General features: G+C 37.6%; 1 protein-coding gene across 1 annotated transcript in view; it reads left to right on the forward strand.

Annotated features, from left to right (window-relative positions):
- The window catches only part of CSGALNACT2 (chondroitin sulfate N-acetylgalactosaminyltransferase 2), a 52,015-nt gene extending 40,555 nt beyond the window's left edge, over positions 1–11,460 (forward strand). Inside the window, exons 7-8 of the mRNA XM_003796602.3 lie at positions 1,616–1,697; positions 9,355–11,460. Of these exons, the coding sequence (XP_003796650.1) occupies positions 1,616–1,697; positions 9,355–9,647 (375 nt within the window). The 3' untranslated portion in view covers positions 9,648–11,460. The remainder of the gene's footprint in view (positions 1–1,615; positions 1,698–9,354) is intronic.
- The last annotated feature ends 3,818 nt before the right edge of the window (positions 11,461–15,278 follow it).

Consider the following 15,278-nt stretch of genomic DNA (forward strand, 5'->3'; position numbering starts at 1 on the left):
GCTGAGGCAGGAGACTCGCTTGAACCCAGGAGTTGGAGGTTGCTGTGAGCATGATGCCATGGCACTCTACCCAGGGGGATAGCTTGAGGCTCCGTCTCAAAAAAAAATAAATAAATAAAAATAAAAATAAAAAATATCTTAAATAAATACTACTCTGTAAGCCCAGTCTTGACCCCAGAGCTTCATGGTTTCTGCTTTTGCCACAGTCATGCCCTTGCTTGTCCTTAGAGCCACTGTGCAGCATTCCTCCTTGCCTGGAGTGAGCTCCTCCAGACATTTGCATCACTCACTCCCTCACTTCAGTCAGGTGCTCAGCATTTGCCTCCTCAGAGAAGCCTTTGTGGCTGTATGTTCAATGCAGGCTTTTCTCTGTCAGGTTCTCCCCTCATCCTCCTGCATTTTTCTTCTAGCACATATCACTATCTAAAATGTGTATTTGTTTATTTGCACTGTGATGGCAGGACTTTGTCACCTCTGTTCACTACTAAGCCTCTATTTCTGGAACCATATCTAATAGATTAAACACTTGTTCTAAGTCTAAATAAAATACAGGAGGTTTATCAGGCCTCCAAAGATTCTGGGGGGTGGTGCTTAGAGTCATCCAATCCCTGATTTTATATTTCTCTACTTGGACTTCAATGATAATAGCTTCACGTTAAAGCTGGTTTCCCTCATGGTGGAAAAGGACTTCAGCAATACTAAGGTTCTTAACTGTATCCTACATGAGAGGTTGGCAAGCTTTTTCTATAAAGAGCCAGATAGAAAACTATTTTAATCTTTGTGGACTTGTAAATACAGTCCTGTTGCAGCTAGTCCACTGCACTGTGAAATCACCCATAGACAATTTGTAAACAAATGAGCATAGCTATGTTCTGATAAAATTACTGAGTATTTACGAAAACAGGCAGCAGGCCAGATTTAGTCTGAGGTCATAGCTTGCTGACCCCTGCCCTTTGAGTAGGTGGCCTTTGTAGTGGGGCTCTCAGAAGAACAAGAGGGCTTTGTTTTCCAAGGTTCCCAACAACCCTCCTCTTTTGAATTCTTGGTCTGAATTTTTTCTAATCGCTGGTATTGAACCTGATTCCTATGGTAAGTGGGATGAGACTATCTCACTGGTATACTCATAGCCCACTCTGAAGCTACTGGTAACAGGAAATTCCCAAAGCTTGTGGGCTGCATGAGGTTAGGACTGTACTGATCAAGGAGGGGCCCAGGGAATGGATACTGGTTAGGCACCAAATGAGATCAACTGTGTAGAGTTGATCATAGTGTGTTACAGTATGTGCTTGTGCAACTGTTGTCCTCCTAGAATGTAATCCCCTTAAGGTCAGGCACCACACTGTGTGATTAGTAGCCCTACTAATGAGGTCATAAAGATTGCATTTTGTACAGTACTTGAGTTCAATTAAATTGAGAGAGGCAAGAAGGCTTTGCTCATGTGAATTATGTATTTTTGATTTTTTGGAAGGATTTAACAACGTAGTTTATGTGATCCTTTATCAGTCACATAAATGACAGGAAAAAAATATCCTTTAGAAAATATCTTGTTTCATTGTCCTTAAAAATTTTCCGAGTCCTAAAGGAATAAAATGAATTTTTTTTTTTTTAATTTAAGGTTCACAAAAAGGATTCTGGCTTTTGGCGAGATTTTGGCTTTGGAATGACTTGTCAATATCGATCAGATTTCCTGACCATTGGTGAGTATACCTTACATTTAAGGATAGGACTTTACATATTTACTATAAAGCTTATAGAATTTTGCTAAAAGGTCTCAGATTTGAGTGTTTTCCTGTTAAATTATAGCGTCTGAAGTTAGCTGTAAAGAGGAATCTGGAGATAAAAAAGGCCACGTGAGTTTTTAATGTCTCTGAATAGCAAAAATGAGGTCATATAGATAAAATAAAAGTATCCAGCTGCAGTGGTTCACACCTGTAATACTAGCACTCTGGGAGGCTGAGATGGGTGAATCACCTGAGCTCAGGAGTTCAAGACCAGCCTAAGCAAGAGTGAGACCCCATCTCTACTAAAAATAGAAAAACTAGCCAAGCATTGTGGTGGGCGGCTTTAGTCCCAGGTACACAAGAAGCTGAGGCAAGGGAATCACTTGAGCCCAAGAGTTTAAGGTTACTGTGAGCTAGGACATCACAGCACCCTACCCAGGGCACAGAGTGAGACTCTGTCTCAAAAAAGGTAAAAATAAAAGTATAGTATAATATTTACTTGTTCTTTCATAATCAAAACACTTGTTTTTAAAACTGGATACTCTTTCATAAGATTTCTCTACAAGTTTACTATTATGCTTATGGTTTGTTATAGCTAGAAGTAATCTTGAATTATCTAGACTAAGGGCTTGCTTTCTTTTTTTCTTTTTTGAGATGAAACCTCCTTTAATTGTCTAGTAAACTATTGATATTATGCAAAATCCTACTATTTAGGGCAAATGAAAAAAATGAGCTGGTCTTTCTAGCTGTGTTTCAAGTTGGAGTTGGACACTTGGAAACATAGCTTAGTTGTTCATTCACCTTAGCCCAGAGATGGGCCTTGAAGAACTTATCTAATCATACTTCTCCATCCCAACTTCAGTCTTACCCAACCAAAACTAAAAGTGTCAGAGAATAGTTTAATAAAATAGGCTGAATCCTAATTCCATGTCTCCTGATTCATTTAGTGCTGGCTACTTTTCCATAGGACAGAAGTCACAGAACATATTTTCATATTATATTTATTTTTATAACCAGCCATTTGTTTTAGAAATCTCCCTACCTTCTGCTACATGATTGTAACATGTGAATATTGGAAAGTCAGAAAATAACAATAACAAGACTATTAAAAGAAACTAATACTCTTTTCTTTGATTTCTTGCTTAGTAAAACAGTAAGCATTCACTGTCCCTCAAAAGAGAGTTTTATACATTTTTTCAGCAGTGTCTTGGGTGCTTGTAGTCCTTATCTCGTTTTTATATTATGACTTTATTGAGATATAATTCATATATCATGAAATTTACTAATTTAAGATGTACAGTTCACCAAGTTGTGTGGCTATCATCACAGTCAAACTTAAAAACGTTATCATCACCCCAAAAAGAAACCGTATCTATACCTCTTAGCCATCTCTCACCATTTCCTACCAACCCCTTTTACCCTCAAACCTAGGCATCCAAAATTAATCTACCTCCTACAGATTTACCTTTTTTGGTATTTAATATAAACTGAATTATATAATATGTGGCTTTTATGACTGGTTTCTTTCACTCAACATGTTTTCAAGCTTCATCCATGTTGGAGCATATATCAGGTACTTCATTATTTCATTTGATAGCTAAAAAATGCTTCATTGTATGGTTATACCACATTCTGCTTATCTGTTTGCCAGTTTCTAGACATTTGAGTTGTTTCTACTTTTTGGCTATTGTGAATAATGCTGATGACCTAGACTTTGAATTCTTTTGGCTGTCCACATATACCTAGGAGATTGCTGGATTATATCGTAACCCTATGTTTGACCTTTTGAGGAATTGCCACACTATTCTCCAAAGTGACTACATCATTTTATATTCCTACCAGCAGTGTATATAAGAGTTCCAATTTCTCCACATTGTCATTAATAAATGTTATTATCTGTCTTTATGTTTCTAGCCATTGTAGTGGAGTGAAGTGGTATCTGATTGTGGTTTTGATTGTCGTTTCCCTGATGAGTAATGATGTTGAGCTTCTTTTCATGTGTTTATTGGCCATTTGTGTATCTTTTTGGTAAAAATGTCTATTCAGATACTTTGCTCATTTTAATTGGGTTATTGGAGTTTTGGGGGCTTGTTGAATATATGTACATTAATATTTTTCATCACATTTGGGAAGTTTCAGCCATTACAGTCATCCTTCACTATTCATAGGGGATTGTATCCAGGAAACCAAAATCCATGGACAATCAAGTCCTTACATGTACAAAATGGTGCAGTATTTGCATGTAACCTATGTACATTCTCCCAAATACTGATTTAAACCATCTCTAGATGAATTATAATGCTTTATACAGTGTAAATGCTATTTAAATGGTTGTTATACTGTATTTTTTAAATTTGTATTATTTTTATTGTTTTTTTTTTTCTTTTTCCTTTTTTGGGTTTACACACACACATACACACATTATTGATCTGTAGTTGAATCTGCAGAAATGGAACCCATGGACACAGAGGCCAATTGTTTTTCTTTGAATATTTTTTCTGCTCCTTTCTTTCTTTCTTTCTTTTTTTTTTTTTTTTTGAGACAGAGCCTCAAGCTGTCCCCCTGGGTAGAGTGCCCTGGCATTACAGCTCACAACAACCTCCAACTCCTGGGCTCAAGCAAGTCACCTGCCTCCACCTCCCAAGTAGCTGGGACCACAGGTGTTCGCCACAATGCCCGGCTATTTTTTGATTGCAGCCATTATTGTTGTTTGGCGGGACCGGGCTGGATTCGAACCCGCCACCTTAGTGTATGTGGCTGGCGCCCCAACCGCCTGAGCCACAGGCGCCGAGCCTTCTGCTCCTTTCTTACTTTCTTCTTGTTATACTCTCATTGTGGATATGTTGGTACACTTAATAGTATCCTCTATTTCTCTGAAGCTCTGTTCATTTTTCTTTGTTCTCTTTTCCCTCTTTTTTTCTTCAGATTGTATAATCTCTATTGATCTGTCTTCAAGTTCTCTGATTCTTTTCTTAATTGAGATCTACTATTGAGCTGCTTAATGAATTTTTCATTTCAGTTATTATACCTTTTAGCTCCAGAATTTCCATTTGGTTCTTTTTATATATGTACATATAATTTTTCTCTCTATTAATATTTTCTGTTTCATGAGACATTGTCATCTTACCTTTTGTTACTTCTTTAAATGTCATTTTTTTTTTATTCTTTGAACGTATTTATAATGACTACTTTGGAATTTTTGTTTGTTAAAGTTGACATCTGGTGCCCTGACACAAGCAGTTTCTGGTGCTTTTTTCCTGCTATATGGGTCACACCTTGTTTCATGATTTTTTTTTTTTAAACTGGACATTTTAGTTAATATGTTGTGGCAACTCTGGATACTAATTCTCCCCTACCTACAAGGCTTGTTTTTGTTTTTCCTCATTTATTTACTGACTTAGTTGGATTGTTTTAGTCAATTCTTATCCCCCTGCCTTCTGGCAATATGAAGCCTCTGACTTTGTTCCTCTGGACGTGTACAGCTCTGCTGGCATGGCATTGAATTTAGCAGGGACTTAACTGCCTGCTTCCAGGCCTCTGTTGGTATCACTCCCAACTGTTAGTCTCTACTGATTGTTCACTAATTGGTGTCTTGTTTTTGTCAGTGCTCTAGGGTATGAATTGCTCTACAATATGACTCAATTAAATTGGACCCTTTTGCTGGGGTAGTTTTTGAGACAAGTCTTTGGGATTTGTTCAGACCCCAGGGAGGGATCTTCTTATCTCTTTCCCTGATTCTCTCTGGTAAACTACCTGGTCTGCAGTTCAGCTTGTTTCCCTCATGGAGCTATCAGCCACCTCCTAATAGCTTACTACCAAATCTCCATTATCTCCTTTTTTTAATATTAAAATTTTTTAATTTTTATTTTTTTAGAGATGAGGTCTCACTATATTGCCCAGCCTGGTCTCAAACTTCTGGCCTCAAGCAGTCATCCCATCTTCACCTCCTCAGTGGGTGAGGTACTGTCCCTGGCTTCAGTTATTTTACAGAGGTTTGAACTTCCCTGTACTTTAAATATAAAATCACTTCCTTTGGGAAGAGCTTTGCAGCAGTTTGGTCTTATGACTACCTCTTTGGGAAAAATCTCTGAAGTTTGCTCAAGCTGAGGACAGTGACAGTGGCACATTTACAAAGCAGAGTAACACTCCTGTTTTCTAAGAAAGAAGATGGGTAGGAGAATTAGGCCCCCAAAATGTTCAGCTTGCTGCACCTGGAGTAGAGCCTCCACCCTGTGAGTGTGGGCTGGGTAAGAATGGGAGCTGCACCTGTTTGGAATTTCATTTGGAGTGTCACTTCCTTTCTCTTTTTCCTCTAGTATTCTAATTACATGTGTTACGCCTTTCATAGTTATCTCACCGTTCTTACATAGTTTGTCCTTTTCTTTTCTCAGTCTTTTTTCCTGTTTTTGAAATTTCTTTTGTCATATCCTCAAGCTCAGAGAGTCTTTAGCTAAGTCCAGTCTACTATCAAACCCATCAAAGGCATTCTCCTTTTCTTCTCTTTTTTGTGTGTTGTTATTATTGTTGTTGTTGTTTGTTTGTTTGTTTGTTTATTTGGAAATAGCATCTCTGCCACCCTGGCTGGAATATAGTGATGTGATCATAGCTCACTATAACCTAGAACTCCTGGCTTCAAGACATCTTTCTGCCTTAGCCTCCTGAAGTGCTGGTATTCCAGGTGTGTGCCACTGCACCCAGCTTCATTCATTTCTTTTATAGTGTTTCTTATGTCTAGTATTTCTTTTTGGTTTCTTCTTTTTCTGAGAACTTTCATCTCTCTACTTATACATTACTAATCTTGTATGTTGTCTACTTTTTCCGATAGAGCCCAAAGCATATTAACCATAGTTATTTTAAATTCCCAACCTGATAATTCCAACATTCCTGCTGTATCTGAATCTGGATCTGGTACATGCTCTGTTTCTGTGTCTTTCTGCCTTTTAGCTTATGTTGAATAATAATTTTTGTTTGTTTGTTTTTTTTGCAGTTTTGACCAGGGCCAGGCTTGAACCTGCCACCCGGGTATATGGGGCTGGCGCCCTATTCCTTGAGCTACAGGCACCGCCCTGAATAATAATTTTTTTGATTGAAAGCTGGACTTGATATACTAGATCAGTGGTCCTCAATCTTCCTAATGCCCCGATGTATTTTCATTGTTACAAAGGGATCATGACTCAAAGGTTGAGAACCACTGTACTAGGTAGAAGACATTGAAGTAGTAAGGTGTAGTGGGAGGGGAAGTATACTCTAGTCCTATGATTAGGTCTATGTCCTTTTGGTGAGCCTGTGCCCCGGGGTGTGAACTTCACACATCCAGTCTCCCTCCCCTCCCTTCCCCTCCTAGACAGTATGGTTAGAAAGGGCTGGAGTTGGTTCCTCCAGGTCAGTTAGGCTCTGATGAAACCCAGCAAGTTAGGTTCTAGTTAAATAGCTTTTCCTGAAATCAGGCCTTATTAATGAGAACAGAATCCTCTGACATATTTAGAAATGATTACCTTTCCTCCCACTCCTTACTGCTGGAAGAATTAGGGGATTTTTCTCTGATCTTCACTATTGAGAGCCTGATGCAGATCCTAGAGGTAAAACTCAGAAAAGTATGGGAGTCTCAACATGACTGAGTTCCCCTGGAGTTTTTAACTCTAGACTTGCCTACACTGAGCTTCCAGCAATTTGTCAGTTACAATTCATATTTTTCTGCCTTGCTACTGGTTCCTACAGAGATTTCTGCTTCAGTAAGTTGTGATTCTTTGTATCTACCTGCCTGTCTTTCCAATTTTGAGGCCAGCAGTTTGCTCTGTGACCTCGGTTCTCTTAGGGACATATAAGAGGTATTGCTGATTTTTCAGCTTTGTACTTGTTTGGATGGGATAATAACTTCCAAGCTCCTTACATGCTAGACCAAAACTGGGAGTCTCCCACTTTTTTTTTTTTTGAGACAGAGCCTCAAGGTGTCCCTCTGGGTAGAGTGCAGTGGCATCACAGCTCACAGCAACCTCCAACTCCTGTGCTCAAGTGAGTCTCCTGCCTCTGCCTCCCAAGTAGCTAGGACCACAGGCGCCCACCACAATGCCCAGCTATTTTTTGGTTGCAGCTGTCATTGTTGTTTGGTGGGCCTGGGCTGGATTCGAACCCGCTACCTTAGGTGTATGTGGCTGGCGCCTTAGCCACTTGAGCCACAGGCGTGGAGCCAGTCTCCCACTTTTTTAAGTATCTATACCATCTCTAATATTTGAAGAGCTTATTCATATCTGTAAGGAGTAAGAGCTGAGATGTATCAGATGTAGCATTTAACTCTGATTGTTTAATACTTTTCAAAGCTCTCAGGATTATTGACCATCCGTGAATGGTAGGATAGGTTATTGCATTTAAGTAGGATAGAATTATTTGCAATTAAGTAGGATAGAATTATTTACAGGAGACATAATTTAGAAGTCTAACTCTTTATTACATAGTTTTTCCCCATTTTTAAGAATTTGTTTTCTAGCTCTTCAAAAAACTTCATATGGTTTGTGTTCTCCATGCTTCTTTAAAGTTAGTTGCTGAGCTTGTGTACCAGTTTGAAATAATCTCCCCCTACCTCTTCTGTCATGTCGGTCCACTCCAGTTAACCTTCTGCCCATGGGTCCACCAGAATTGTTCTACGTGAGGTTATAAATAACCTCTATGCTATCAGGTCTACTTAGTTAATTTTAAGGGTTATTTTGTTTGTTTTGGTTTTTTTGCAGTTTTTGGCCGGGGCTGGGTTTGAACCCACCACCTCTGGCATACGGGGCGACGCCTTACTCCTTTGAGCCACAGGCGCCACCCTAATTTTAAGTTCTTATTCGAGTGGCATAGATACTTGGGAACAACTTCCTCAAGACACTTTTTCTCTTGAGCTCTGTGATAGTACCCTCTCCAGAAGTTTCTCCCTCATCTGGAGTCATTTTTTCAGTCTCATTTGCTGATTTATCTTTTTCTGTTTCAGTTTAATGTCTAAAATGTCATTTATTAGTGTTTAGACCTAGGCCCTGTTTTCCCTCTAAATTTCTTCAATAATTTCATTCATTTCCATGGCTATAAGTCATCTGTATGCCAATTCTCAAGTTTATATCTCCAGTTTGGCCCATTCCTTTGATTTCCCCTCTGGAAAGTTTTCTGTAACCCAGAAAACCTTGTGTCTCAAAGGATAGAAAGAAACTATAATAAAAATATGAATGATGGCTCAATGCCTGTGGCTCAAGTGGCTAAGGCGCCAGCCACATACACCTAAGGTGGCAGGTTCGAATCCAGTCTGGGCCCGCCAAACAACAATGATGGCTACAACCAAAAAATATGAATGGTAGTAAAGATTATAGGTGATTTATATTTTCCTTTGACTTCCTATAAATTTTCTATAGATCTATGAAGTTTATGAAATGTTTTCAAATATTTAATCTCGTTTTGATATTCTCAATGACTGAGTCTGATCTAGAGTCTAAATGTTGGCTTGCAACTGGACTTCAAACTAGGATGTTATTCCTTCACATCATGTGTCCTTGTGTTATATTATACCATGCCATCTCATTTGAAGCAGAACGTGTAAATCTTTATGATGTTTCTCTGTGCTCTGGCTATTAAACAGTTACTTATAATGCCAGTTTTGATCCTGCAGGTGGATTTGACATGGAAGTAAAAGGTTGGGGTGGAGAAGATGTTCATCTTTATCGAAAATACTTACATGGTGACCTTATGGTGATTCGGACTCCGGTTCCTGGTCTTTTCCACCTCTGGCATGAAAAGCGCTGTGCTGATGAGCTGACCCCTGAGCAGTACCGCATGTGCATCCAGTCCAAAGCCATGAACGAGGCCTCTCACTCCCACCTGGGAATGCTGGTCTTCAGGGAGGAAATAGAGACACACCTTCATAAACAGGCATACAGGACAAACAGTGAAGCTGTTGGTTGATGTAATTGTTAACACATTACAGTCTGAACCACAAACCAGCACTGTTTATTTAGCCTTAATTCCAATTCCAGATGCAGTGCCTCTTTCAGAGAAGACATGTTTATTTTTCACGTTCTTGCTGGCATTACTTCACTTTAGCAATTCAGCCTGATATGCAAAGAAAAAACAAGTGTTTCAGCACAAAGCTTCTGTTTTGTCAGAATACACCAGCTTTTGTCCCAAAGGTTGTTTTGATTTAATTTCTGCCTGGTGCCCATGCTCTGATTGAATGTGGGATTGCATGGTATCCTCATTGCATCTGGGTGGAGAGATGGGATATGCCGGGCTGACGGTGAGTCAGAAGCAGCACACTCCCACAGAGGGGACGGAGTATTATGGACATAGGGTGTGGATAAGTATCTTCAACATCAACCACTGTCACCCCACTTGATTTTAAAAAAATTTTTTTTTACCCCACTTGATTTTTAAATGAAGAGCTTTGGTTGAAGCTTGAAAAATTCACTGAAACGGGGTAATTAAATGATACATCTGAAATCCTCCATCAATCAAGAGAAGGCAGAAATCAAAACCCCTTAACTTAATATTGCTTAGCCCCGAATGTCTGTTTTTGAGGAAATGAGTGATAATAGAAAATAGTTAGAATCAATGGCTTGGTTAAAAATATACTATGTTACTACATTATCATCATGTTCAAGATTAGCAGTCAAAGTTGCTGTAGACTGTTTTGAACAAACAGAAAAAACATGAAAAAATTTTAACAGCATTTAATTATATTGACATACAGTTTAGTTGCTGTGTCTGGGAATGTCAGTTTATGTGAGCCAGCTACCTCAGGGCCTGCCTGTGGTGGTTCAGAATAGATGAGCATAACATGGTTTTTTCTTTTCTTTTCATTTTGTTTTGGTTTTTTTGGCTTTCTGTTTTCTCATTTAGCATGGATGCATATGTATTTATTATCATTTACTTTCTAATATGTTAATATATGCTATATCTGTATGCGTATTACTATAATACTTTGAAAGAGTTTCACTGTGGGGGGAAAAATAATTTCATGAGATATACATAAGATCATTCTGATTTGAGAAAAGGGAAGGAGAGGAAACTAGTGTGAGTGGAAATCTGAATTACAGAATATTTTAGAGAAATGTACATGTATTGCATGCATGTATAATGTTTTAATTGAGATGTAAGTTATATTAATAACACAAGGTGAATAAGAAATATTCAGGTAGGACTGTACTGTATTATTTATCAAACATGGATCTTTTACCATTAGGTCAATTGCTAGGTCCAGAAATTGGATATAAGATGAAAGACATGCATAATTTTTCAATCTTTGGCTTTTGAAAGGGGCCGATATTGAGTTGTATTTGTATATAAACCCATGAAAATTCACAGAAGAAAAATCATTACATTTTTTCATAGCAAATATCTGAAATGTTACAAATTTCTAGGTGCTACATGAATTGGATTTTACAGTAACTCAACTAATTATTCTTACAAGTGTTAAAGTTGGGGTAGTATTTAGGGATTTTTTTTTTAAATATAAAATATTCTCTGCAAAATAATTCAGGCCATTGTCTCCTTTTATATACAATTATTTATTATGAAGACCAATTAATTATTACAGTATTTAAAGTGAGAGAATTTAATTATTTGCAAAGGTAAGTTGCAACTTGTTTTTGAGAGAATCCATGCCACTTTTGTTCCTTTTTAAAAATAACTAGCTTTTAATTTAAAGATAGAAGCTAAAGAATGGAAGTATTACTATGTTTTTGACATTAAATGGTACCAATAAAGTATTTTATTATCAAAAGATAAAAGAAAATGTGATGATTTCATTATATTATAGAATATCATAAATACAGAAAAGGTATCTAACGTGTAATTGTGTACTTTTTTGTCTTTCTTTTTTCTTTGAATCGGAGTCTTGCTCTGTACCTAGCAGGTTAGAGTGCAGTGGTGTCATCATAACTCATTGAAACTGCAAATGCCTATGCAAATGACCCTGGTAGCTGGGACTATAGGCACTGCCACACAACACCTGGCTAATTTTTGTATTTTTTACTAGAGAGGGTCTCTCTCTGTTGCTCAGGCTGGTGTCAAACTTCTGAACTCAAGAGATCCTCCTGCCTTGGCCTCCCAAAGTGCCAGGATTACAGGTGTGAGTCAGTGTACTGGGCTATAATTTGTACTTTAAAGAATAAAGCAAATACCAGTGCACCAGCTGCCCAGATTAAAATATGAGGCATTACTGGTAACAGGCCCATATACCCTTTCTCTATCACATACCCTCAGTCTGTCCATAGTAGTCACTATCTGATTTTTGTGATAATTTTTTACTTGCTTTTTTTCATAGTTCTCCCAGTGACTTATGTGTCTCTGCCCAATATTCTGTTTAGTTTTGGCTGTTTTTGAATTTATGTACATTATTGTCTCATTATATATTCTCTTTCATTTAGTTTTTTTTTTTTTTGAGGATCATCCATATTAATCTCAAAATCAGTTCATTTTTATTACTGAATAGTATTTCATTGTATTATGGGAATAGAAAACTCCCCCTCATCTTAGGGTCCCCACTGGGGCTGAGAATTAAATTGGCATAGGATAGATTAACAAGAAAAAAGCATAGAGATTTACTTAATACAAATTTTATATGGAACAGGAACCCTCTAAAAGAAATAAAGACCCCAAAAAACCTTTAGAGTCAGTTACTTCCTGCCTGAATTGGACAGAGAATAGTTAACTGAAAATGTTACTAAATTATGTGGGGAGGCTTAAAAAATAAGAGTTACTTTTAACATAGTCTAGATACTCTTTTTGGTCTCATCTTCTCATAACTGAAGACAAGGATGTGGCCTCTTTCTAGTCTAATGAGTGTCTTCCACATGCTCTTAAGAAACAGCACAAAGGTGAAAATGATCTTTTTGTACTTGCTGTTTTTCAGGTGTCTCTAACATAGTCAATATGCCAAAATAGCATATTTTAACCCCTTCAGTATGACTATACTTTGATATTTATTAATTCTACTGTTGGCAGATATTTGGGTTGTTTCCAGTTTTTTTTTTTTTTTTGTTATTCTGTTATTGGTAGCTATTAAGTGTGCTAGAATTTTTGCAGGAGTAATAATGCTGAGCTAAAATGGTATGTTCATATTTACCTTTCCAAGGGGGACCACCTTTCAGCACTGAGAGTTTACTTTGCAGCCTTGGCAGTAATTAATTTTGTCAGGCTTATTAATTCTTGCCAATTTAGTGGGCTTTAAGCATGAATTATAGTTACAATTTTCATTTCTGGTCTTTTTGCCCATTTTTGCCAGTTCATAGGAATTCTTCACAAAATCTGGATGCCAGTTCTTGTTGGTTAAATGTTTGCAGACATCTTCTACCAGGATGTGGCTTCTTTTTCCCATTCTTGATGGTACTTTTTGGTGAATAAAAATTAACTTTAATGTGACTGATTTCTTTTTTTTTTTAGAGACAGAGTCTCACTTTGTCACCCTCAGTAGAGTGCTATGACATCACAGCTCACAGCAACCTCCAGCTCTTGGGCTTAGGTGATTCTCTTGCCTCAGCCTTCCAAGTAGCTGGCCTACAGGTACCCACCACAACGCCCGGCTGTTTTTTTTGTTGCAGTTTGGCCGGGGCCAGGTTTGAACCCACCACCCTCAGTATATGGGGCCGGCACCTTACTCACTGAACCACAGGCGCCACTCGTGACTAATTTTTTTTTTTTATGATTTTTACCTTTAAAATAGCTAAATTCTATTTTTAGAGCAGTTTTAGATTCACAGCAAAATTTAACAGAAGGTACATAGAATTTCTCTGTAACCCCTGCCCACACATGTACAGTTTCCCCCATTATCAACACCCCCCCACCACAGTAATAAACTTGTTATAGTTTGTTGCAGTTGATGAACCTGGATTATCCCCTAAAGTTAATAGTACATTAGGGTTCACTCTTGGTATTATACTTTCTATGGGTTCAGACAAGTGTAAAATCACACGTATCCACCACTGAAGTGTCATACAGAATGGTTTACTGCCCTGAAAATCCTCTGTGCTCTATTTATCTCTCCCTTTCTCCAACCCCTGATCTTTTTATCATGTCATATAGTTGGAATTATACAACATGTAGGCTTTTCAGATTGGCCTCTTTCACTTAGTAAATGCATTTAAGTTTTTTCTGTATCTTTTTATGTCTTGATAGCTCATATCTTTTGGCACTGAATAATATTCCGTTGTCTAGATGTACTACAATTTACCCATTTACCTATTGAAGAGCATTTTGATTGCTTCCAAGTTCAGACAATTATGAGTAAAAACTGCAGTGAACAACTATTTGCAGGTTTTTGTGCAGACTTAAGTTTTCATCTCCTTCGGGCAGATAATAAGGAGCGCAATTGCTGGATCATGTGGCAAGAGTATGTTATGTTTTGTAAGAAACTGCCGAATTGTCTTCCAAAGTGGCTATACTATATTGCATTCCCACCAGCAATGAATGAGAGTTCCTGTTGCTTCACATTCTCAACAGCATTTGGTAGTGTCAGTATTCTAGAATCTGCCCATTCTAATAAGTGTGTATTAGGTCGTTGGTTGTTTTAATTTGCATTTCCCTGATGACATGTGATGTGGAGCATCTTTCCTTATGCTTATTTTCCATCTGTGTATATCTCCTACACAGTTTTGCTTTTTTCACTTACGTCTTTAACCTAAACGGAAGAGATTTGGGGGTATGATGTGAGGTAAAGACTGCATTTCACTTTTTTCCACCTCTGCATCCAGACTTTACCCACATATCTGCAAAACCGGTCTTTCATCTATCAGTTGTCAGTACAAGCACAGGTCTGATTCTGACCTCTCTTCTGTTTCATTAGCTGACTGTCTTTCACCATACCATTACCACAGAGTCTGAATTACTCTACTTCCTACAGGTTGATATCTGGAATACTTTATCCACTTGCCTTGTTCTTAAGATCATCATGGCTGTTCATAGTCTTTGTACTTTTGTATAAATTTTAGAATAAACTTATTAAGTTTCTCAAAGACTTTTATGAATTTGATTGGAATCTTTTGGCTCTCTATAAGATCACTTTGGGGAGAAATGTCTATGTGTATATTACAACACCATTCCAATTGTAGAACACGATTCATCTCTTTAGTCTTTATTGTCTTTCAATTAAGTTCTGTAATTTTTCACACAGTGGATTTATGTGTATTATTTTTCAGATTCTTCCTAGAAATTTTGCATTTTTGATGTCATTGTCCCTGTCTTTTTATTGTCTCTTGTAGGTGTTTAGAAATCATTGGTTTTTGCTTGTTAATTTTTGTGTTTAGAAATCTTGCCAAAAACTGTTAATTCTAATAATGCACTTTTAGTTTCTTTTGCATTTTTTGCTGTTATTTATCTGTATCCTATATCTGTGAATAGTGAGAGTTTTGTTTCTTTTTAATTTTTAAATCTTTAGTTTCTTTTCTTGTCCTCCTATGCTTGTCAAGCCTTGCTATGCAGTATTTTTTTTTTTTTTTTTTTTTTTGAGATGGAGCCTCAAGCTGTCCCCCTGGGTGGCATCACAGCTCACAGCAACCTCCAACTCCTGGGCTCAAGCAAGCCTCCTGCTTCAGCCTCCCA

Source organism: Otolemur garnettii, unplaced genomic scaffold (genome assembly GCF_000181295.1).
Source record: "Otolemur garnettii isolate 467f Iridium unplaced genomic scaffold, OtoGar3 scaffold00105, whole genome shotgun sequence".
In the NCBI taxonomy this organism is placed as follows: domain Eukaryota; kingdom Metazoa; phylum Chordata; class Mammalia; order Primates; family Galagidae; genus Otolemur; species Otolemur garnettii.